This window comes from Cyrtonyx montezumae, unplaced genomic scaffold (assembly GCF_038088225.1).
Source record: "Cyrtonyx montezumae isolate F1298 unplaced genomic scaffold, pur_monq_1.0 scaffold_18, whole genome shotgun sequence".
NCBI lineage: Eukaryota > Metazoa > Chordata > Aves > Galliformes > Odontophoridae > Cyrtonyx > Cyrtonyx montezumae.
In genome coordinates this window covers 4,532,790-4,558,528 of record NW_027071914.1, presented here as the reverse complement: position 1 = coordinate 4,558,528, position 25,739 = coordinate 4,532,790, and the positions used below count along the sequence as shown (strand labels likewise).

The window sequence follows — 25,739 nt, the reverse complement described above, 5'->3', positions numbered from 1 at the left end:
TTCCATTTGAAAAGTCTTTCAGTGCTTCAGAAAGCCCTCTGCAGTGTATATGGGGGTGGGGGATGAGGGAAGGGGCATCATAATAGGGAACTAGTTGGCAAGTGGATCACTCCCAGGCATTCTTCATCCGTATCTAAGCTAAGGCTAGTGCTGAAAAGAGCTATCTTCTCCTATGTCCTTTTGTAAAATAAAACAAATACTATGTTTGCTTTACCATCTATTCTTCAGCTAACTGTTTGTTCTTTTTCCTTCTGTTCCCCTTCTATAAAGAAATAAAGAGTTTAAACATAGGTAAGACATGAGCTCTTTCCCATATAATTTGATATGGTTTGTTTGCTTCATTGTGTTTGCTTTTTGTGTTGTGCTTCTTGTGTAATGTTATGTTCTTCATGTACCATATATAGAAACATTTTATGTGCTAATTGTGTGTTATGAATATGATAAGCATTAGCATTTACAAAATGTAGTCAAAAAGCAACAAAACAAGTTATGACAGTAATTAGAAACTTATAGTAGAATGCAAATATAATGAACCCCAAGCTAACTTCTACATAATCATTTCTCCCCGCTGTCTGTAACTGGTCTAAATGGTTGAGACAAACTACAAGAGCAGTTTTACAAAAGCCAGAAAGTTTCACAAAAGCACCAATGACTGGAAATAGGTCAAAAATGCATTTTCCGGTCATTAGTGACTCCCTGAACGATGTCCTTTTTTGTAAGTTAGTTTCTGTTTTCTTTCACTGAGTACATTTGGCAGCTGGTTGTGTGAAATCACTAGAAGGAATCACTGTGCGATTTATAAGGGAGGCGTAACCTTTCTGGATGTGAGGAGAAAAGATTTTTCCTCTTGCCTCACCTGAGCACTAGGCTTTCTGGATGGGAGCAGCGTAGGAAATGCTTGTGCCTTCTGCAGTGCTACATGCCTTCACCCTGCAAAATATCAAGGGCAAGAACAGGAGGAGCTATTAAAATCTCTTCCACACTGTTCTGTCCATGACCTCTTTAAAGCTGTACTTTGGTATCCCTCCATTTCTGCTATGAAAGTTAGATACAAAAGATAGTCAGACTAAACAATGTGATTGCCTGTTCACAGTGTATTTTGGTATATGGAGTCTAACTCCACTGAATTTTTTTATCTAGATGAATTCATTCACAGTTTGCTAATGGTTATTGGTGATGCTGGAGGCTTCTCATTTGCAACTGTAAGCTTAGTTAATTCTTCAGGTGCGTAAAGATTTGCTCTGAGCAGCTTCTCTTTTTTGGTTCTATTTCAAGAAAAGCTATTGTAACGCTGTTTATGCATGTATGAGAAGAGCAGCAACCAGGAGCTGGTGCTGCGTGTACTTGCTATGAGGCTCCAGGCTTCCTGGAAGACAGAGTAAGGCTGCAGATGGTAACTGCGGTGCGCACTAGGGAGGACTAGAGGAGGAAAGGCTTCTGAGCAATATCAAAAGTTAAGGAATGTATTTTAAAGCAAGGTGTACTCCTTCATTTCCTATAATTCAAATAAAAGATTGAGATGGCACTGAGAAAAGAGTGGCAAAAGGTGTTCATTCAGTTGCTTAGATGCCAGTTTGAGAACTACTTATAAAATACATCCCCGTTTGTGGTAATACTTTCTTCAGTTTTCCTGAGACAGTGGATGCACGTCCACCAGTTGTCTTGTGCCAAAATTGCTCAAATATTTTTTGTGGAGCATCTTCCACTGCCTGTTCCATTTTGAAGCTCAGGAGCAAAAGCGAATAGGCAAGGTTAACAGCTCCATTGAGTTGTGCCCTGATCTGGAACAAAAACTAACTGCCCACAAAAGCCACCTGACAAAACTGCTCTGAGGGAGATGCCAGTAGAGAAATACAGGATGAGCTCCATGACCACAGAAGTACCTGCAGGAGAGAAGAGGGAGTTGAGCCCACATACTAGCATTGTTCTTGACTCTGATTCATACCTTGCTCTGTGCTGATAGCAGCAGGACACACCTTAGACTATAGCTGTGGGCAGAAGGGAGGCAGGGGCATGCTCATGGGAGGGCAGGCTCAGGCTTGCAAAATCATACCTGAACAATACAGAGGCCTTTCTTACAGCTCACAGGGCTGCAGCAAGGGTGGAGCAGCTCCCACACTCTCTGCTGAGAGCACCCCAGAACAGGGGAGTGCCCTGCCTTAAGCAGGCAGCAGATTGGTAAGTGCATCTCCAGCCTGTACCTGCCTCTGCCCATCCTAGAGACAAGTTCTGGATGAGACAGGCAGAAAGCACTGAGGACAGCAACACGAGCCAGCATCAGCAGTCTGTAGGTGTTGTCTATTCTGCTGCTGTTGCAAAGCCTTGACTTAAATTTGGGTGTCTTTGCAAAGTGAAGTATGACACAGCACTAGTGTCACAGTGAAATTTCATCCCAAGTGTCAAGGGAAAAGTATGATGGAAGTAGAGAGAGCAGAATTGCAAAACAGTGAGTAATATGGAGGTGTTTGTATGGCTCAGATACTTGAGAGAGTGAAGAAGTAAGTGGAGAAAAATATATTGCTATGTGGCAAAGATTAAGCTTTGTTTTGGAGGGATGAGAAGGAGTGTGATAAAAGTGAAGAGGTGCAGTTTGCTGCTGAAGATAAGGAGAGGAACTTGGAAAACAAAGAGATCGTGCTCTGATTTCAAGCATGTCGCTAGTCTCCCTGTATAACCTTGTCTGCACCACTTAACCTCTCTGTGCCTCAGTTTCCTCCTCTGTAAAATGGGTATAATACCCATCTTTATAAAGCACTTTGCAATTCATGCATGAAATAAAACTGCCAAGTATTTTTTGTTTATTGTATTTATTCATCTCTAATTTCTACACTCCTAGACTTCAGCAGAAGGTATTTCCTCTGCTTATTTAAGTTTGATCAAACAAATCTCCTTCCTACTTTCTATGGGTTTTAGAACTAATTGCTATGACCTGAAGTCGTGAGATGTCAAAGACTGGCATAGGGGAAGGTAACTGTAAAAAGTGATATTCTGGGGCCTCCTCATTCCTCCAAATCTGCTCATGACCACAGAAACGCAGTTGTCTTTGTGTTACTGGCAGTCCATCTGCCAGAAGCGCCCTTAATATACCTTCAGCGAATCTGATCAAGGAATGGCTTAAGTCCATCATAATCTCTGTGTATCCTCACTCTTGGAGATGGGCACTTTTGCCATTTGAAACTAGGAGTGTGGATATTTGGAGGCAGATCTCTCTGGTTACTGGTAAGTAACCTTCATTATTTTTCTTCCTGTCTTCATTTGTCTTCTATGTTTTGAAACCACCATTGACCTTATTTACGCTCACCCATAGGCACCAAAGGCTGGAAAATTCAGATCATGCTTAAAATCCAACTAAATTGAGTTAAACTAGCCAGGAAAGATTTTGAAAATATTTCTGCACTGCAGTTCTGTGTGTGTGAATGTATATATATCGCTTGAGATTGACATTTCTCAATTTGCAGATGATTTGCTAAAGTAGTTCCAAAATGTGACAAGCTGTCAAAAAACATATATCTCATATGAGAAGTAGCTTCCCATATGAGCACCTGTTCTAATCTCAAACTGAGGACCAGTTTGTCAGTAACAGAAGGTTTGGAGTTAAAGTCAGACACTTGGGGTCTCTCTGGTTTTAGTTACATAACCGACTTCATCTACCGTAAATGAGATTCTTGATAAGAATGAATGAGAATGAATTTGCTTTAGGAATACATTTGTTATGCTTCTGCCTTCTATTTATGCAAGACCGCACAAATCTTGTGGCTTAATATATGTAACTCAGAAGCTGATTTTTTTTTATCTTATTCCTATAACTTCTCCTTTCAGAAGAAAGGTGGTGTTAGCAGGTAGATATAAGCCAAAGAGAATGGACAAAAAGCACATCTGAAGAGCTAAAGAGATGAAGGAGAAGGTCCACTGTATGGTTCTGGCTTATTGGGCTCTGTTATGCAGTGTTTGGTGTAGCGAGGAGCGTGAGATTTGGAATGGCAATCCTGAAACTCTGACCAGTCCCTAATCAAGTTAAATCTTCAAACAGAAGTTCTTCAGACCCCAACTCTGTATGAAGGTGTCAGACTTTCTTTCCAGATCTCGGTGTGTCTGATGAATATCTAAGCTCTGAAGGCCTGTGAAGTTTTTAGACTGCTCAGCTCTTTTTGTTTTATGCTTCCTTTTTCTCTAAAGCAACAATCCTGCTCATAAATACTATCTGGCCGTGGACCCTGTTTCGGGCTCCCTGTACGTATCAGACACCAACAGCCGACGGATATACAAAGTCAAATCTCTCACTGGCATGAAAGACCTAGCTGGTAATTCTGAAGTGGTAGCGGGGACTGGAGAGCAATGCCTGCCTTTTGACGAAGCCAGATGTGGAGATGGAGGGAAAGCAGTGGACGCAACCCTAATGAGTCCTCGAGGTAACGTGGTAAAAAAAAGGCTGAGAAAATGACTATGTGAGGCTACACTGGATGTGGAAATAATTATCTGGCAATTAAATCACTACTTGCTTGGTAATTTTTATTCCGTGCTTTAATTACAGTGGATTGGCAAGAGTTCGTGCTTTGTTTAGTTAAGCAAACTTTATTACCCCAGCACGGAATGCTGCTAAAGGAGAGCAGAACACAAATTAGCAGGGTGCCACATACTCCATGAAGTGAACGTGAAAACTGGAAAACAGATCACAACTCAAGATACAGTATTTTGGGGAGAAAAACCGCCCACTGTGGCATTTTTCTCAGCTTTTATGTTACCTTTCAAGTTTCTGATTTTTAGAAAACAATTTTAGAAGTGATGTAGAGATTTGGGGATATGTTGCTTTTTAAGATATTTCCATTGTTTCAGCTTCATAGTAAGTATGAATTAATCAGGCATATTGCCAGGTGTTTCAGACACCTTTGTTTCTTTCTTACAGTGGTTGAAGGTAACTAGATGATAGCAAAAGGGAATAAAAATGAATAAAAACAAAAGGTCCTGTTCTTTGTATTGGTAATAGTTTCTGTATATATGTACAAAGTACGTTAATGGGACAGAACAGCTTGCATATTTAAGTTAAGCCTCCGTGTAGCACTTGAGAAGATAAAGCTTTATCTTCTCTCCCTCGACCGAACAATGAATACTAATTCAACAAATTTAAGGCAGATTTTTTAGATGAGTATTCCAAGAACTGGGCAAGGCAGTGACCAAACTGAAGCAGGAAAGTGAAGTGAGAGTGTGCCTGCCCTCCTTCATGACAAACAGCAGCATGATTCTGTTCCTCCAAGAATTCACTTTCCGTTTTCTATGCCTTTCTTCTTCAAGGATTTACAACTTGGAAGGCAGGAAAAGTAAACAAACATTGCCATCTCATGAACTTGTTAGCGTGATTAACCCTACCTTGAGGCTAGGCTCTTCACTGATGCCTGTTTCTCATACTTGCAGGAATCGCAGTGGATAAGTATGGACTCATGTATTTTGTTGATGCCACTATGATTCGAAAAGTGGATCAGAATGGAATTATATCAACTCTGCTGGGCTCCAATGACCTGACTGCTGTTCGACCCCTAAGCTGTGATTCCAGCATGGATGTCAGCCAGGTAAACTCTCACGTTTTTTTACTTCTCAGCCTTAGAAGACTTGGACATCCAACTGTTTTGGATGACTTCCTGGCCACTTAAGAAATACGTTATGTATTGCAAGATGATAGCATGTTTGAGTCATTACTGAGATGAATGAACCATCCTTTTACTGTGGTTAATGCGGTTATTTATGCAACTATAGAGAAATAAGGTTGAGATAATGGAAGTTATTGTCTTAATGGCCTGTTCTTCTGTAATTACTGTAGAGTTTCCACAATGTAGCATTCATTCTTTGCACCAAAACACAAGTAACCAACGTTACCATTGCACATAGCTTTAATATTTCCAAGAAAGAAAATAATTGTTTGAAATAGTTGCAGTTCATGACCTAGTCTCATGATTTACGCTGATAAACCCCTCACTAATTTGCTGTTGTTACACATGGAATTTTAAACACTAGAAGTGTACTTTTCAGTTACGAGTTTTACAGTAATAATTTGTGCAACTCATAGGTACGGCTGGAGTGGCCTACTGATCTCGCTGTCAATCCCATGGACAACTCACTTTATGTCCTAGAGAACAATGTTATTTTACGGATCACAGAAAACCATCAAGTTAGCATTATTGCTGGACGCCCCATGCACTGCCAGGTTCCTGGTATAGACTACTCTCTTAGCAAACTGGCTATTCATTCTGCACTTGAATCAGCCAGTGCCATTGCCATCTCACACACAGGAGTTCTTTACATCAGTGAGACAGATGAAAAAAAAATTAATCGGCTACGCCAGGTAACTACCAATGGAGAAATATGCCTTCTTGCAGGGGCAGCTTCAGACTGTGATTGCAAAAATGATGTCAACTGTAATTGCTATTCTGGGGATGATGGGTATGCCACTGATGCCATCTTAAATTCACCATCTTCCTTAGCTGTGGCCCCAGATGGTACCATCTACATAGCTGATCTCGGAAATATCCGCATTAGGGCTGTCAGTAAAAACAGGCCCATTCTTAATTCTTTTAACCAATATGAAGCTGCATCTCCAGGAGAACAGGAGCTGTATGTCTTCAATGCTGATGGGATTCACCAGTACACTCTCAGCCTCGTTACCGGGGAGTACTTGTACAATTTCACCTATAGCAGCGATAACGATGTCACGGAGGTGATGGACAGCAATGGCAACTCCTTGAAGGTCCGTCGGGATGCCAGCGGAATGCCCCGCCATTTACTGATGCCTGATAATCAGATTGTCACGCTGGCAGTTGGCACTAATGGTGGACTCAAACTAGTCTCAACGCAGACCCTGGAACTTGGATTAATGACTTATAACGGAAACAGTGGTCTCTTAGCAACGAAGAGTGATGAAACAGGATGGACAACATTTTATGAGTAAGAATGTTTTTGGATATATTAAGCGTACTTTTATTTTTCAAATGGTAGTGATGGGGCCCTGAAGTGATCCCGCTGAAATTTGTTGTAGGTTTTTCACTGATGCTGAATAAGGCCTTTACATCTCAATCTGTTATGATGCTGGACATGATTAAGTGGCTGCTTGATTTCATCAGTTTTGCCATGATCTTTAGGTGGGTACGGAACCACCTAAACTCCTGCCCATAGTTTGAGGCCAGTGAGGAAGTTTACCCACCTCCAGCATGAAGGACTATGTGCGACATTCAGAAACGGGCTTTTGTTTTACCAGCTTGGGCCCCTGTTCCTAGTCACCAGCAAGACTGCAGATAATTTAAATCCAAGCCAGCCCCCAGCAATCTGTGGCTCCTACTGAGTTGCCTGTCTCTATAAACCTTAATACCACAGTTTCTTTCTGTTAGAGCTCAAATTATCTTTCTATTCAGGCTCATATATTACTCATGGTTGATAAAATGTTGATTAACTTTACTGATTGTTCATTCTTGAGACAAGTGAGGAAATTACATCCCCAGCTATCTGTCATACCCCTGTGTAACTCACATAATTTTGTTGATAACCCAAGAGTGCACTGGTGTTCATGAGCACATAGATTAAAAAGCCAGAATTTTCTCTTTAAATGAAATTCAGCAGATGAGGTTCAAAAGCATATTAAGAATCTAGAAAAAAAAAAAAACAGATTTTCTTCAATAATTTTCATATCCTTAGTAGTCTTATTGCCATTTATTAACCAAAAGATTTTTAAATAGTATCTAGATGGAATATTATAAATGTATATATGACTTTTAAGTATGGTAAGTCTGATGCCTGCATATTTTTTTTCAGAGAAATAACTGCTTACTACTAAGTGCCATTTCTCAAGTTACTGGCTAGAAAGTATAAACGGGATTTTATGTTTGACTTTAAATTGTAGCCTTATTTTTAAGGTTACAGAATAGTGATAGTGCACACCTTTTGTCGTTTATTAATGTATTCAACTTGGCCAACATTTTCTTATTTTTTAGAGAAAAGTAATGCAGGGTTACAAGGAGCTCTGTTCAGTCTGCTCGAAATACATCTAAATTAGCGTTGCTCATCAGTGCATTGCCCTCGATGCCTTTTCCTTGCAAAGGAAGGCAGTGCCCTCTCGTGGTCCTCCTCTAACGTGGCCCTGGAAATTGAACTAGTTTTCACAAGGACTCTGTAGAGATCTGAAGGCTTTTGCTCCTTAACATTTTAGCAAGGGTATTTCTTCACCAGGCGTTAGTTGCAAAAATAATCCAGTTATTTTATTCCTCATTTATATAACTATGCCCGAACATTTTCACAGAATTCAGTGTGTTGCACATATCAGTGTATACATATATATATATATATATGCAGAAAAGCACATACACCAACTGTTTCAGTACACAGTGAATATGAATATGCAGTGAAACTGTGCTCTAACTTAAATTCTCTAACAGAAGCTCCATCATTTCAACGTATCTAGAATCCACCTCATGTGAAGGCACTAAGATGGCCTTATCAGATCTCACTCATCCAGCCTGATGCTGTGTCATGCTGTGATGTGTAGTAGCTGCTTCCAGCAAAGACACAAGAAGTCCCAGGCTGATCAGTGTATTTTTATATTTCCAACTTTCCTTTTTTAACTTGATTAGCATCAGGTTCATGTCATGAGGAAGAAAGTTAGATAACCATTTAATTCCTGAATAGCTCTATTTTTATTATTCAGAGAGATGCCTGGTTTTTGTAGTCTGCTAAGCACTTGCTTTATTACAAAGTACTTAAAAGTTTTCTGGTTTATTTAGTTTATTTATTTTTTTTACCTTTCATGTTTTTTAGTAGGATTTTATTGATGCAGTACATAAAACAGCAGTGCCTCCTTTCTACACTGGTATTGCAATCTGTGTATATTATTAGGTAGTGGTTCTTTTATGCCAAGCTCATAAACTAAATGGTCTGCAGAACATAGAGAGTACAGTTGTCCTGTAAACCCTTGTAAGCTGTGCCATTTTTGTTTTCAAGTGCTGTGACCAGCACTGGGGAAAATGCCCTGGGAGAGGGAAGGGGCAAAATACTGGTTTGTAAAAATAGCATTAGAATATTTCCATTTTTCTGTTTCAGTCTCTGTACCTCCTCATCCATATTTACTTTTAGACTGTCCTTGGACTTTAAACAGAGATTTTCAGTGAGTAGCCCACAGCAATCCCTAGGAATTTTAGCTGAGTTAATTAAAAACCCAGCAATGTGAATGAGAAGTTTAAATTAATCTGTCTCATTTGCATTACCTAAAATATATTTGCTGACGGGGAATTTCAGCGGCCATTTTTCTGCACATTTTCCAAGCTCTACATAGTCTGAAGCCACTCATATACTTTTCTAGTTCTCTCCTAAGTAATATTGTCTCTTCTGAAGCATTTGGCACCTAAGTATCCTTTGTCATACCTTTGCTAATCACTAGACATGCAGATGTAGTCACGTACAGATTCTTAGGGGATATCCCATTATTAACCTTTTAGATTTTTGAAGGTCTATTTTTGGTGCTTCTTGTTTTCCTTGCTAGGTGGATGTTTGGCTGGATCAAGTTCTCTCCTCACCTATGCTTTCTGAGTAATTTCAGTATTTTTTATACACACTTTTATAAAGACTTAACCAAACCCCCTTTCATAGGTTACCTAAATGTATTGTGTTTTATCCAGTATCTTGTTGATATAGTAAATATATGTCTATATATATAGTCTAATGGTTAGAAACTTGTGAATTTTATTAAGAAAAATCATGCTACTTAATCTTTATTTGATCCTGAACTGCTTGAATGAACACACTATATTATTGGTTCCTTCCAGGTCGCATGATGCTTTGTTTTATTGATTTACTTCTTTGCCTAACACTTCCGTTGGTTCTGGTAAGACTTGTTGCTCCACAGGTGATTTTTTTCCTTCCTCCTCCATATTCAGTTGAATGGGTGCAACCAATTGCAATGGATTGAAAGGCATAATTTATATTTGCATTAACTGAGGAGCCTATTTTGTATATTAATTTTGGAGATAATCTGCACAGTTTAGGTGGCCCACTCTGAGGTTGCTTAGTGACTTAATTGTAAAAAATCATGTTGAAAGCACTGATTTTTTTTCTTCTTTGCAGCTAAACGCTGATCTACAAAGAAATCATCCAGCTTTGTGATACTAAATGTTCTGCTCTTCTCTTCTCCTACTCTCAGGCAATGCATTGGATTTACCAGTTCTCTTCCAGGCTTCCCACTCCCTGGATTTCTGCATCCCAAGGATGACCAGTTGGTTTCAGTCTTTACCTAAACTTTTCCCTTTATCTACACAGGACATTTTTTCTTGTCTTTCTCCTTTGCGCTTTGCTAGCAGCTGGGTGAGAGACTTGCACAAATAGAGAATTACAACAACTAGAGGAATGTTGATTTTGTGTTTCAGGTCCCCATTTCTTGCCCTTAAGAGATCCAAGGGATTGCTTCTTTAGCATATGTATGCACAGAAATACAGCACGCAAAAGGAAAGGGAGAAACAAGAAAAATTTGTTCTCAGGCAGCATTCCTTCTTTGCCACTTCCCCAGGCTTTGTACCTCTAAATAAACTTAACTGCTTCTGTAAGGTCAATAGACTAATGGAGAGCCCTTTTACCCTTATTTTCTGTTTTTGTGCCTTGGGAGCACTTAATTCATCTTCTAAGGTATATTCTGAGTGCTGACTGCTGCCCTCTGTGCAACTCCAACCTATCCCCGTGCCTTAGCTTCTCATCATTCATCTTTATGAGCAAAAGAAAGATTCACCCCAAAAGGAAATGCATTACCACAGATAAGACCTGAATGAAATGATTATGTTCTCAAGCTGATGTCTTTTTTAATCTCTAATGGCAAGCTTATTCCTTGATATGTCATTTAAAACCATACTTAGTAATTTCCACTAAATATTCAGTTGCAAATGTGCAGTGTATGCAGTTGTATATTGTAGTATCATAATGGTGCCATGTCCTTAGAGTGAAATGCATCCATTAAAATACAGATGAATTTACTAATTATAACGGATCCACATATCACTCTGTATATCCCTAAGAATTTAACTGATTTTTAAAGAGACTAGTCTGGATTTACACTCATGGAGTTGAGATCAGTATCTCTAAAATTAATATTTCATCATCATAGACCCTTTCAACAACAGAGAAATAGTTATAGCTGGGCTGTTCTTAAAAATCTGTTTCATTCTGTATTTTTGCAAAAATTTGGTGCATTAATAATACATTGGGTATTGAAATGAACATATATCCTCATGCTTTTTTTGCTCTTACTAACTTTTCTATTAGCTATGATCATGAAGGGCGCCTGACCAATGTAACACGTCCCACTGGAGTGGTAACTAGCCTTCATCGAGAAATGGAAAAGTCTATTACCATCGACATTGAGAATTCTAATCGGGATGATGATGTCACGGTCATCACAAATCTCTCCTCTGTGGAGGCTTCCTATACAGTTGTTCAAGGTACCAAAGTGCACTTCTCAGCACATCTCCTAACCACACACACAATTTGAGAAAGCAGTTCTCAAAAGATTTGTGTCATAAGTACAGTCATGAGCAGGGGAAAAATGATAAGGTTTGCAAGACAAAATCCCATAGAGCTCATTCCTAAAATGACAGGTCTTCAGGACAGGTAAGAGACATTTCACAACCATACTTTGTGTCAAATATGTGTGGTCATTATTTCCTGATGAAAGTTAGTTGTGCTGTTACCTCTTGTGTCAGGTTCGCTTTACCCACTAATACTGTTCTCTGTACTTCACTGCAAAATCTGACTTCACTGCCACAGAGTGCAGTCTGGCTGATGAATGTTGACTCTCTATGTAAAAAAGCCCTGTGGAGAAAGAGGCTCAGGTACCTTTTGTGCTTAGACGTGAGTCTTTCAAATGTATGCACTACCATGAAATAAAATGTAAAATGGCACCAGCAGATGGTCTTGTGCCCCAGTCAGTGCATGCGAGAATGGTGTTAAGCCCCAAGCATGTCCAAAAAGGCTAGCAACAAAGTGGTTAAATGCTCGTGTAGAACTTTCCAGCACCACCCAAGCATTATATCTGACAAAGTGAAAGCAGTCGCCGTTATCAAAGACAGACTGAAAGGGATATGCTGAATGATGAGGGCTTTTAAATTAAGATATAATGTCACTGGAATATCGTCACTGAAAAATGGCCTCCTCCTCCTGACATAAATGTCAACATTTATAGACTATTATACCGCAACACATCTGGTTCCAAAGACTTTCTCTCCCTTATACCAGATGATTAATTATGTAGATGCTGTCCTTTTGTCAGACAAATATTGATGCTTTGGTGACAGTTGCCCACTGCAGCCCTCTCTCCTCATTGTCTTAGAATAGAGCTCAGTGTGTCAAAGCTGGGACAATAACACTGCCGTGCAAGTACTGGATTATTTTTATAACTCTCCTCAGAAAGCAAAAGGGCCGGGGGTGTGATTGGCTAGTGCAATTCTTGTGTGGCAGAATGAAGAATGACAAATAAAGGACTGTGGCTGCCAGCTTGTATTGTTGGAGCCTCATACCTTGAGGATTTAAAGCTAAACTAATTCTGTTCAAAGCGCCTGCTTGGAGACAGTTTCTAAACAGACAGGAAAAGAAGAGGAGCTTACTTGGTCACACACAGAAAGAGTCTAACAGTTGTGTGGGGTTTCTGTTCTTTTTATCCTGGAGCTTAATGTTTTATTGTTTATCCAGCAGTTCAGTTTTCAGGACTTTTTGCTCATATTAGAAATAAATTTGTGTGGTTGCAGTATATCACTGTGCATTTTGACTCATAATTAAGACTAAAGGGAAAATGTAATGAAATAAACATAGTATCTCTCTGCAGGCTCACTGCTACACTACTGTTCTTTACATGAATCAGTAACATCTGTAATTTCCACCATAGTACCACGTAAGTGGTAATTGCAGGCTGACTTCATTTAACATCAACAGGAGTGCAATAAAAAAACAATCAAATTAAGCTATATGTTTTCTTTATGACTGGAGTAGCTAAATTATTTTCTTTTCATTATTGCTGTAGATCAAGTGAGGAACAGCTACCAGCTCTGTAATAATGGTACTTTGAGAGTGATGTATGCCAATGGCATGAGCATTAGCTTTCACAGCGAACCTCATGTCCTGGCTGGGACAGTAACTCCCACCATAGGACGATGTAATATTTCTCTTCCAATGGAGAATGGTTTGAACTCAATTGAATGGCGTCTGAGGAAAGAACAGATTAAAGGCAAAGTGACTGTGTTTGGAAGAAAGCTCAGGGTAAGTAAAATTGTTGCAGTGGCAGCATTACAATAATGATCTTTTCTTCCGTGGGCCAATAGCTTTCTGTTTTGAAGAACACGTTTCTATTTTCAGTTCTTTAAAATGTGTGACCCTGGGATAGACTTTGGTGTGAGAATCTTTTCTTTGTTGGAGAGGCCGGTTAAGTACATGGAATCATATGTAATAAGCTACAGAAATTTCATTACTTAAAGTATTCCCCAAGAGGTTGGTAAAAATAACCAGAATATTGCTGCAAGTGAGGAAGAAAAAGATTCTGATCAGTCACCACTTGTAGAAATCCCGCTCTCACTTAACCACAATCAGTCCTCTGAAGCAAACAGTTATAGTTTGAGTGGTTACATTCTGCTTACCTAAAACCCCCCTGCAGTTTCATCAAGTCAGGAAGACTGTGTTGATTCCCTTTCCTAAATGGCATACTTGGAAAATAATTGCCATAATTACAAAGTCATAAGCATAGGCAATGAAAGACACTCCAGTCACGTAATCCATCCCCTGCAAAATTAAAGATCTGCTACATCCAGGTTAATCCCATTCTCTTCTCATCTATGCTCTGTTTCACCTCTTAAATATCCAAACGCTCTCTGGTTTCCTCAGTTTATGCAGTTTCGAAAGGGTTTTGAGATACCAGGCAGGAAAAAATGTAGCACTGATCCAAGACGCAGGTTTTTTTTAATAATTTTTTTCAATATCATTGGTCATGTGACACAATGCTGCGTGTTCAAGATGACCATTACAAATGCAACATGTGTAGTCAACTGCTTGTAGAAATTAATTAGACTGGGATGTTAAATTTTGATATTTTCCTGTTCCTTAACATCTAATTCACAGTCTTTCCTTATTTTCACAAATCCTCAGTATATGCACATATTTGTGTGAGGAGGAAGATTTGACAAAAAATTGAATGAGATTAGCAGCTAATCCTTAATGACTAAATTTCATGGCTGTGTAATTGATTTCTGATGTGTTGACCTGCACAAATTGACTGTAAGTAGAAAATAGATCAGCTCTGCATTTTGACTAGGTGTTCAAAATAAAAATAAATAGAACCTTAAAATGAAAACTGCTGTAATCCTAACTCTCAGTACTAAAAATTTAATAGAGGTACTTGTGGTAATTAACTGGAGTTAAACACGTCTTCGAGCTGAAACCTTGCCTGAGATGGATTCTCTTGCATCATGTTTATGCAAATGAAAACACTGCTTTATCTAGCAGCACCTCAACATTTAATTGTCTGGTGTTAGTTCCTGTAACAATAATCACATATCCATTTAGCTCTTTTAAATGAAAATCACTATGAAATTATAACAGGTTGAGTGGACTGAAAATGAAATCTGAAAACGAGGGAGAAAGCACAGAATTTATTTGCATCTCATTTATTCTAATTCATCTTTATAAATTGTTTAGTAAATCAAGTATAGCAACTGTGTTGGGAGATGTGTGGGGAGCAGGTGGTGGGCAGGGCAGCTGGGCTGGCACCAGTGGGGCCGGGCCACAGGGGGGCCACCAGTGGGGCCGTGTGGGGGAACGCTGAGCGGGAGGTGTTCTCCTATGGGACCGGTCTCTTATGAGAACCTACTGTTATCTCCAGTCCTGCAGTCTCTCGTTAAGTGTTGGCAGCGCTGAATGGGAATGCAAGTACAGCCCCTTAGTCTGGGCTGGAGACAACAGTGTGGTCATTCCTTCTTGCTTTGTTATCACTTCTTTTGAGCAGTACCAGACACACAAATAGAAGTGAGAAGTGGGAACCTCCTCCTCCTTAGCCTCCTGCCACTAGGTTATGTGCCACACGTACTCACTAGTATTTTCAGACCAAGTTTTGATCAAATTTCATTTAACTGCAGCACAGGAGGTTCTGCACGAATGTATGCAAGAACGTCTTTATGGTGAGGGTGACGGAGCACTGGCACAGGCTGCACAGGGGGGTTGTGGGGTCTCCTTCTCTGGAGATATTCAAGACCCACCTGGACGCCTACCTGTGCGACCTGGTGTAGGGGACTGCTTTGGCAGGGGGTTGGACTCGATGATCTCTTGAGGTCTCTTCCAACCCCTACGATTCTGTGTGATTCTGTGATTCATTCAGAGGAGTTTCTGATAAGCTGCAACTAAGTGATTTTTTTTTGCGAGATCTTTTACCAGTGCACAGAAGGGTTCCTCCCTGTTGCTTCCTGTTTAGCAGCATTGAAAGAAACAGATGTGCATAGAGGTAGCAGAACAAAAGAGAAATGGCTTTTGAGATGATCCTCAGCCACAATATTTGCAGTAGTGTTATTAGTGTTCCCAAGAAGAGTGGGAGTTAGTCATTCTGTTTGGATTTCTATGTCATTAATATGACACCACAGTTACACTCTGTGGCTTCACTTGTTTTACAAACAAAAATGAAGTTACTGAGTTATCCAGGCAGAGGCTTCTTTATTCCCTGAGTGCTGTTTGTGTGGTGTAATCATTTAAAAAAACTAATAGTTGGGTTATCTTTGGGAGAAAAAAATAAATCTAATTCCCTATATAATGTCTTTCGGAAAAGGAAGGATCTTTCTGAAATGCTTTTTTAAAACCTTATCCTATCATTTGAAAAACCAGGTTCCTTTTGTCTCTTCTATTTTAATGTTATAGCTGTGTGCTCTCTCCCCCTTTGCCAAGACCCTTCTGCAGGAAAGGGCTCTGACATGCCTCTGCCATGAGAACTGACCTCACACTTAGAAAAGTAGAGTAACTGGCTGAGAAAGGGCTGGTGTTGAGTTTGCCTTCCAGACCCTTGTTTCCGTTAAGCTGGGACAGCAGAGCATGATTTATTTTGATGAGATGTTTTATTTTTAATTCCGTGCCTTTGCTTTGACTCACAGAAGAAGTTGTTGCTGGAAAAACATTTGGGAAAACCTACAGAAAAGCTTTTCCTAATGATTACCACTGAGAAAATGCAGACTGTTGAGGAGCTAAATTTTATTAATGGAAAAAAATGAGGATAATGAGCGATAATTTGAAATAATTACTTCTTTACAAACACAAAATTGTATTAATTTTAAATTTGCTGTCAGTGTAACTGAATTCCTACAGAGTCAGCTGCAATGGGAATTGGGTTTACCCCTGCCAGTGAAAATATCTCAGAATAACTTTCATGTCTGCAGGAAAGGCTCAGGGTTAATTTACATATTGTTTGATGTGTGGTTTAATTTTGGATAACAGAAAATGTTGCTTAATCAAAGCTACAGAAAAATATAAGATGGAGAACAAATTCCTAGAAACTGATGAATATTTTTTAAGTAGTCATTGCTGTCAAATGATATCTAATTTAAAGACTTGTACTTTATTAATGACACATCTACAATTAAATTACTTAAGAAGCTTTATCAGATTATAGCGTTAGCCTGAATTCTGTGGCTTAGCCTCCAGTGAATATTTTGATGTATGTCTCATTATGGAGCTTTCACTGGAAACCTCACCATTTTGCATTCTTATGCTCCTTTGTTTCTGCTTTGCTCTTTTGGTTGTTTTTTTTTTTTTTTTGGGGGGGGGGGCAGGGAGAGGACTGAAACATTTCATGCTTCGCCTTTATTTAGAAACTGTAACTGAAATATTAGATAAAAATAAAAATATTTAACCTAATTACTCAGAACATTTGTTTTGCACAATTAAAAGTCCATCCCGGCCTACTTGACTGTGATTTTTGATCAGAAGAAATGAATTGCATCCTAAGTAACTGAGTTGCTTGAGGAGTCTGTTGAGTAGTTAGAAAGAAAATGAAGAAAACATTAATGGAATGAATTTAATGCGTGTTCCAATTAAGGTGCCTGAATGGTTAAACCTCCAAGAAGATATAAAATTATATTTTTTTCTGTTGTCCGTGAAGTCACTGTAGGGAAAAAAGCTAAGTTAGAACTACTGGACATCAGAAGTGAAACAATTCCTTCCATGCTAAGTCACTTGTTTTGTTGCTGATTGTTAACAGTCTGCAATTGAAGACCTAGATATGTAGTATGTCTGCCCCTTGTGAGTGGGGAATCCTTTGTCTATAAGATCACAGCTTTGTGAGATAGCCCAGGAAAATGATAATGCATATTTGAAATTACCCAGAGCTGAAATACGAAAGCCCATCAATGTGAAGACATCCTACACTTGCAAAAAATTAGAGGAAATGTCGTTCTGCTGTAAGCACACTGGTCTTACTGTGAACATTCATATAGGTGGACTGCCCAGTGGCCACTGAATACAGCCTTCATTCATTTCAACAGGTTCATGGAAGGAATTTACTGTCCATTGATTACGACCGGAATATACGCACAGAAAAAATCTACGATGACCACCGGAAGTTTACCCTGAGGATAATTTACGATCAGCTGGGGCGGCCCTTCCTCTGGCTGCCCAGCAGCGGCCTGGCTGCTGTCAATGTGTCCTATTTCTTCAACGGGCGCCTGGCCGGGCTGCAGCGCGGCGCCATGAGCGAAAGGACGGACATCGATAAGCAAGGCAGGATCATATCGCGCATGTTTGCAGACGGGAAGGTTTGGAGCTACACCTACCTAGAAAAAGTAGGTGATGTCGTTTCACATTCTGACATATCTTGCACAGAGACAGCTCTGCTTTACTTCATTGCTTCATTTTAAGCTTTACCTATAATAAATTCACGCAGAAGTCACTCAAAACATAATGTATGCAGTTACATATGACAAAAAGCTGTTAATAATCCCATGTTGCTTGCTCTCAGAAGTTCTTATTTTTCAATTAGTGACTGAATTTGACTAATTTTCTAATAGGAAATGCTTTGTTCATGGTTTGTATCTTTTGATATTTTCCTGAAAGTGAGTAGGCCACCACATGGTGGCATAAACTAACACAATGAGTGGCGCATAATTAAGAACAAAAATGCATGACTAAGCCTGACCAAAGGTTCAAGTAGAACAGGTAATTCATCTCTACTCATTATGAATTAAAAGAAAATATTGTAATGAATTTTTATTTATCCTAATTAAGGCACTCTAATTGTGAAAGCAGCTTAAATACCTGAAAATTGCATATTATTTTCCCTTCTTTGAATCTGTTGTTTTAACCTCTTCTCTGCTTAGTTTGTCAGAAGCTTCACAGCAGTTAACTGTGAATTACAATTGCTAGCAGAAAGATAAATCAATTCATTTACCTAATTCCTTTTCATCCTTTACTAAAAAAAGAAAAAGAAAAAGAAATCCTACTAAAGGGAGGGTAGATAAATGGTTACTAACCTGCACTTTCTCTGGAGTGTCAGCATGTTGAATTCCAAATAGCAGATCCTTTCATCTGGCAATCTGACAATACTCCAGAGCAGCTTTATGCCCCTAACTAATGTATAGATGTCTCTTTTTATTAATTTAACATTATTGCCTCCTTAGTAAACTTCGGGTTTTTTAGATGCCCTCTCAGAGGTCACAAGCTTAAAGACAGTAATTGTGTATGTGTTGTTTTTGTGTTTGTTTGTTTGTTTTCCATAGTCAATGGTACTTCTGCTTCAGAGCCAGCGGCAGTACATCTTTGAGTATGATTCTTCAGACCGGCTCCATGCTGTTACTATGCCTAGTGTTGCTCGGCATAGCATGTCAACTCACACATCTGTTGGCTACATTAGGAATATTTATAATCCTCCTGAAAGCAACGCATCAGTGATTTTTGATTACAGTGATGATGGGAGGATTTTGAAAACATTATTTTTAGGTACTGGTCGACAAGTCTTTTACAAGTATGGAAAGCTGTCCAAATTATCTGAAATTGTTTATGACAGTACTGCAGTTACTTTTGGATACGATGAAACTACAGGCGTCCTAAAATTGGTGAACTTGCAAAGTGGAGGATTTTCTTGTACAATCCGCTATCGTAAAATTGGCCCTCTTGTTGACAAACAAATCTACAGATTCTCTGAAGAAGGCATGGTCAATGCAAGGTTTGATTATACATATCACGACAATAGTTTTCGAATTGCAAGCATCAAACCCATCATAAGTGAGACGCCTCTTCCAGTTGATCTTTACCGTTATGATGAGATTTCTGGCAAAGTTGAGCACTTTGGCAAATTTGGAGTCATTTATTACGATATAAATCAAATTATTACTACAGCAGTTATGACACTGAGTAAGCACTTTGATACCCACGGACGTATTAAAGAAGTTCAGTATGAAATGTTCCGATCCCTGATGTACTGGATGACTGTGCAATATGACAGCATGGGAAGAGTAACTAAAAGAGAACTGAAACTTGGGCCGTATGCCAACACAACCAAGTATACCTATGATTATGATGGAGATGGACAATTGCAAAGCGTAGCAGTAAATGATAGGCCTACCTGGCGTTACAGTTACGACCTGAATGGAAATCTTCACCTCCTGAATCCTGGAAACAGTGTCCGATTGATGCCCCTGCGCTACGACCTAAGAGACAGGATTACGCGCTTAGGTGACGTACCGTACAAAATCGATGATGACGGATTCCTGTGTCAGCGAGGCTCAGATGTATTTGAGTACAATTCCAAAGGACTTCTAACAAGAGCTTACAACAAAGCAAACGGGTGGAATGTTCAGTACCGTTATGACGGACTTGGCCGAAGGGCTTCCTGTAAGACCAACCTAGGGCACCATCTACAGTACTTCTACGCTGACCTTCACAATCCGACAAGAGTAACACACGTCTACAATCATTCCAATTCAGAAATCACCTCTTTGTATTATGATCTACAAGGCCACCTCTTTGCAATGGAGAGTAGCAGTGGGGAAGAATATTATGTCGCCTCCGATAACACAGGCACTCCATTAGCCGTATTCAGCATCAACGGCCTCATGATCAAACAGCTTCAGTACACCGCGTATGGGGAGATCTATTACGACTCAAACCCTGATTTCCAGCTGGTTATTGGGTTCCATGGAGGGCTGTACGATCCTTTAACCAAACTCGTCCATTTTACCCAAAGGGACTACGATGTCCTTGCTGGACGCTGGACATCTCCTGATTACACAATGTGGAAAAACATTGGTAGAGAACCTGCTCCTTTCAATCTGTACATGTTCAAGAGTAACAACCCTCTCAGCAATGAACTGGATCTAAAGAATTACGTGACAGGTGAGACTTCGTTGCATTTTTGTATAAATAACACTGTTGTTTGGAAGTTTGTTTGGGAAAGGAATTAGAATTCACCTTACTAGCCATATACTGTCATCGGAGCATCAAGGTTGGGCTGTTTTCCTTTCTGTGCTGTGAAAAGGGCTGGCTACTCTTAACTCTTGGATACTGCTCCTCCCTGAAGGAAGAGCAAGAAATGAGATACCACAAAGAATAATGTGAAGAAGAACAAGTAGTTTTGGACTAAATACTCAGTTTCAGGTCACCCATAAGGGCTCTTCCCTTTGAACTCAGTACTCTATGAGAGATGTGTTTGTAAAAGATGTGAAGCAAAGTGAAGTTACCAGTAAGAATTGCTGGGAGGTTTGTTGCAGAATCAAGAATCAGAAGATCTCAGAATCTCTTCCCTTCAGGGCTGCTTTCAAAATTAACTTCTGACTGAGGCCATACACACATTACATATTAGCACCAAGAACTGATTTAATTAAACCTCTTTTTCCCATTTATCTTTTAATACACAAACAGTTTTTAGTCACTACAACAAAAATCCTATTTTCACCTTTTTAACTATTCTTTTCTCCTGGAAAACTTAATAAACTTTATGACACACGTTCAGAGAGAAACAATAAAGTAGTTTTGATTGAACCCAGCTAGAACTGGGTAAAACTTGTAACCTCTTCTTAATTAGTAATAACTTTTCACTCAGTAAGATCACAGTACTTGAACTGGCTGCCAGCAATTTCTAAAAAGAATTAACATGTCTTTAGGAAAAGGTTTTTTTCAAAGTTGAATCTGTAGTATACTGTAAATAGAACAGCGATAGTTTAAAAAGGAAGCTATCTTAATTTTAGCAGTCCTTTGAATCTCAAGAAAAGTGTGCATTTCCTTCATAGAGAATTGTAGCAGGTTTCCTTCATTCTCTGGGACCTAGTCATACGTGTAGCATACCAGTGCCTCGATTGTAGCTTCTTTGTAATATGAAGATAGTGGGATTCTTACTTCTTACTGTGAAAAATATTGACTAAAGTTACTGCGGGATGATGCTTCATTGGCCTAAATTCAACACAATTCTATTTTCATCCACCATGGTTTGATTTACACCTTCAATGCCACCGTCTGATATTTTGCTATATTCAGAATTTGCATTTATTTTATTTATCCATCTACTGGATTAAATCCTGGAAAATACATGGCCTTTTGGTATAGCACATACCTTCCCTGCAAAAATAATTCATTCATGGTTAAAAAATTTGTTGCTGTGTGGACTAAGCAAATCCTATTGCACAAGAAGTGATTATACTGACACCTTGTTTTTCACGGTGAAAAAAAAAAAACAACCCTTCTCCCTCATGTAATTGGAAATATATATAAATATCTTCATACAAACAGAATATTTTAGTACTTATTTTACTGTCAGAACAGCTGAGAAAAGGAGATGTTTTCTGCCACAACCGGTAAGTATTACACTCTGCAATGAGTACTGCGCATTAGGATGTCCACGATCAATGGGTATTACACTTTTGATGAGGCAGTCACTAAATCTTTAGGGGAAAGAGGCTTTGTAGCAGCAGACAGGTGCTGGCTCATGGCCCCGCATGCCCCAGGGGCCGGCAGTGCACGGCTCGGCACTCAGTCCCCAGGGCTCTGCAGCAGGGAGCAGGGCATGGAGGGCATTTTCAACTAGAAAAGAAGACAGAGCTTGTCATGTTGAGCTGAGACTGGAGCTCTCCAAAGCACATCCCCGGGCTGAGACCCTGCCCTGCAGCCCCCCCCTTTCCTCCTGCACATGCAGTGCACCTGTCTGGGCAGGCACAGCTGTGCTGTAGAAGATGGACATGTGAGGCCTCTGACCACAGTTATTGGGTCCTCCAGGGTCCTCAGGACAGCTAGGAGCAGCAGGAGAAGAGAAGCCATGCATTTTCCTAGAATGCTTTGTAGCTCTTCTTCAGAGTACAAAGATGATAAAGCATCATTTTACAATATAGTTTATGGATTTTATTAACCTCATCAGAAGGTGTCAGAGAGGGGACAGATATTGCCATAAAGTGTTCCATGTGCAATTGCGGAAAAAGAATGAATGAAAGAGATTGTATAACACTGATGAACTATTTGGGGTGCATTTGAGGCAATATTCCCTGCGTTTGTTCACTGTGGAATACCACAATTTTGAAAACTGCTGCTTAAAACAAATGAGTTCAAAGGTGCACTTCCTAAATCTGTGGATTTCTTGTACTTATGCACATTTATTTCTTACTTGCCTGCTTACTTTTCATTTTTAGATGTCAAAAGCTGGTTGGTGATGTTTGGATTTCAGCTTAGCAACATTATTCCTGGTTTCCCTAGAGCAAAAATGTACTTTGTGTCACCGCCATATGAGTTGACTGAGAGTCAAGCGTGTGAAAATGGACAGGTAGGCAGAAACACAAAGTCCTTTTTCCTGATAAATTTGCCTCTCTCTGTTAATAGAACTGCTGGCTCTTCAGTAGTTACAGTGGAAGGCCAAGGATTTATTTCAATGTAAAATGAAAGTGAGTATAGCTAGAATTTATATTAATGAACATATGTCTTTCTTGCCAGCCTTCGTTATCATAATTACAGCGTCATTAGTTTGTCTTTTATTGACTTCTTCTGTGATTAACAAGTTGTAACTTGATTAACTTGATTAACAATGACAAAAGGAAACTTTGCAGGGTAATTTATCATCTGTTGTACCCTTGGTGAAATTATTCTAATAGTGTGGGTGTCACAGTGAACTTAGGTTGGTACTCATTGTACTGCCAAGACATGATTTTACTCTGCACTCCATAAAAGCATTTTTCATTGTTTTTTGCTTGAGGGTTTTCATAGGTAGAGGCTTTGGTTTCCTACTTTGTTACTACAGCTAATGTCAGTTACGGTCTTCATGTGCATTTGTTGGGTTAAGGCTGGGATGTGGTATGTGCATTATGAATTCATCATGAATTCCAACCAGTTTAATATATTCAAAAGAAGTACTAGGCCATTTTCAAACAGCCTGTGCTAAGCTCGCTTCACATTTATGGAAACACAGCCGACGTGACCATGTAAGCCACCGTATATGACTTTTACCTTTTATTTGATTATAGAATTATTTGCCAAATGTTTTTTACCCAATTCTGAATGTGGTATTTATATGGGAAGGGAGTGGTCTTTCAGCAGAATTTTTCATTGTGTGACTTTCCTTTAAAACAAAAAACAAAAAACGAAGATTAGCACTGTTCTCTGAAAACAATATTTTCAGGTCTGTATCTTCTTTGTTGTTTTGGTTTCTTTCAGCTAATTACAGGAGTCCAGCAGACAACAGAAAGACACAATCAAGCTTTCATGGCTCTTGAGGGACAGGTCATATCTAAAAGATTACATGCCAGTATTAGAGAAAAAGCAGGTCACTGGTTTGCAACAAGCACTCCTATTATTGGGAAAGGAATCATGTTTGCTGTGAAGGAAGGCCGTGTAACCACTGGCATTTCCAGCATAGCCACAGACGATAGCAGAAAAATTGCCTCTGTCCTTAACAGTGCTCACTACCTGGAAAAAATGCACTACAGCATCGAAGGGAAGGATACTCACTACTTTGTCAAGATAGGCTCAGCCGACAGCGACCTCGTCACCCTCGCCATGACCAGCGGGAGGAAGGTCCTGGACAGCGGAGTAAACGTGACCGTCTCCCAGCCAACCCTCCTCATCAGTGGAAGGACTCGACGGTTCACAAACATCGAGTTTCAGTATTCCACCCTGCTGATCAACATCCGCTACGGGCTCACCACCGACACGCTGGATGAGGAGAAGGCACGAGTGCTAGACCAGGCTCGGCAGCGAGCCCTGGGGTCGGCCTGGGCCAAAGAGCAGCAGAAGGCACGGGATGGCCGCGAGGGCAGCCGCGTATGGACAGACGGAGAGAAGCAACAGCTTCTGAACACGGGAAGGGTTCAAGGTTACGAGGGATATTATGTCCTGCCTGTGGAGCAGTACCCAGAGCTAGCAGACAGTAGCAGCAACATCCAGTTTTTAAGACAGAATGAAATGGGAAAGAGGTAACAAATTAACCTGCTGTCATCCTTTGCTGGATGAATCAGTAGTCATAACTGTTATCTCCTCTCCTAAGGAGATGAAGACCTACATGGGGGCACTAGGCTGAGCTACTTTGGGATAGCAAGTGGCAAAAAAAAGCTCATATTTTTTGAGTTAAATGCTACTGTTCAAGTGATTAAAAACCACATCCTGAAGTGGACTAAAGCCTGACTGAAAACTCTTAACCATACAAATTTAAAAGTACCCCTGAAATATTACCCACTTGTTCTGGGTCTAAAGAAAAATAAAAAGAAGGCCTCGTATTGTATTACCTCACTTCATTCACACGTGAGCAAACTAAGAAATCCAAGTGGGCCACTTTCACTAACCAGCTGATGAAACACAAATGATTCAGACTGCTTGTTTGATAAATATCCAAGAGGTTTTAATTTAAAGCAAAATACAGGTGCATTTAAAACATGACTTTGGGGTGATTTGTGTGTAGCAACTGGAGGAAAAGGAGAATGCAAGTGAGAGCACACTGGAAATAGTAAAGGAAACTATATTTAAAAATAACAAAACCACACTTGCGCTCTGACCCTCCATTTGTCTGGCCTGAAGCTTAACTTATTCAAAGAGGGCAGAGTGTAAAGTTACATTCAGAATGGTGGCTATAAATCACTACAAATAAATTTCATACTCTGTTTGTCTTTGAAGATTTCCATTGTGGACAGTATAACACAGTTACAGGGTGTAGTCTGTTTAGATTCAGTAGTTTGTTGGTATCAGTTCCAGTAGAGCTGTGGGCATTGTGTTACACTATTGCAAATGGGCACCACGTCAGATCACCCTGTACATACATCAGCCAGAAGGCACAATCACTGTTTCAGATTTAAAAATTATTAGTGTGTTTGTTTGGTCGAGAAACTGAGACAATCACATTACAGTCACCACAAAAGAAAAAAAAAAAAGTCTAATAAGAACTTTGGTACAAGAACTTTTTTGTAATATACATGTATGAATTGTTCATTGAGTTTTTATATTAATTTTAATTTGCTGCTAAGCAAAGACTAGAGACAGGCAAAGATAATTTATGGCAAAGTGTTTAAATTGTTTATACATAAATAAAGTCTCTAAAACTCCTGTGAATTATTTGTCTTCTATTGTGAAATCTCCTAGCAATGAGAAAAATCTTATCTTGGTGTGTCGCTGTCAGCTCATGTGTGCAGCATCCAATATGTAGAAATGATCACTGTACTGTGGATTCTGCAGAGGGGTGCTGACCTCTGGGTAAGCAAGGTCCTATATAAGCATCACTTATTTATGATAACGGGATAGTTTGTAAATGC

General features: G+C 39.6%; 1 protein-coding gene across 6 annotated transcripts in view; it reads left to right on the top strand.

Annotated features, from left to right (window-relative positions):
* Nucleotides 1-25,533, top strand: part of TENM2 (teneurin transmembrane protein 2) — a 459,783-nt gene extending 434,250 nt beyond the window's left edge. For all 6 annotated transcript variants that reach the window (XM_065734485.1, XM_065734484.1, XM_065734483.1 and 3 more), the window contains 10 exons: nucleotides 271-291; nucleotides 4,177-4,409; nucleotides 5,410-5,564; nucleotides 6,059-6,933; nucleotides 11,281-11,456; nucleotides 13,031-13,266; nucleotides 17,517-17,813; nucleotides 18,747-20,361; nucleotides 22,641-22,771; nucleotides 23,656-25,533. In XM_065734485.1, coding sequence (XP_065590557.1) covers nucleotides 271-291; nucleotides 4,177-4,409; nucleotides 5,410-5,564; nucleotides 6,059-6,933; nucleotides 11,281-11,456; nucleotides 13,031-13,266; nucleotides 17,517-17,813; nucleotides 18,747-20,361; nucleotides 22,641-22,771; nucleotides 23,656-24,417 — 4,501 coding nt within the window. In that variant the 3' untranslated portion in view covers nucleotides 24,418-25,533. The remainder of the gene's footprint in view (nucleotides 1-270; nucleotides 292-4,176; nucleotides 4,410-5,409; nucleotides 5,565-6,058; nucleotides 6,934-11,280; nucleotides 11,457-13,030; nucleotides 13,267-17,516; nucleotides 17,814-18,746; nucleotides 20,362-22,640; nucleotides 22,772-23,655) is intronic.
* The last annotated feature ends 206 nt before the right edge of the window (nucleotides 25,534-25,739 follow it).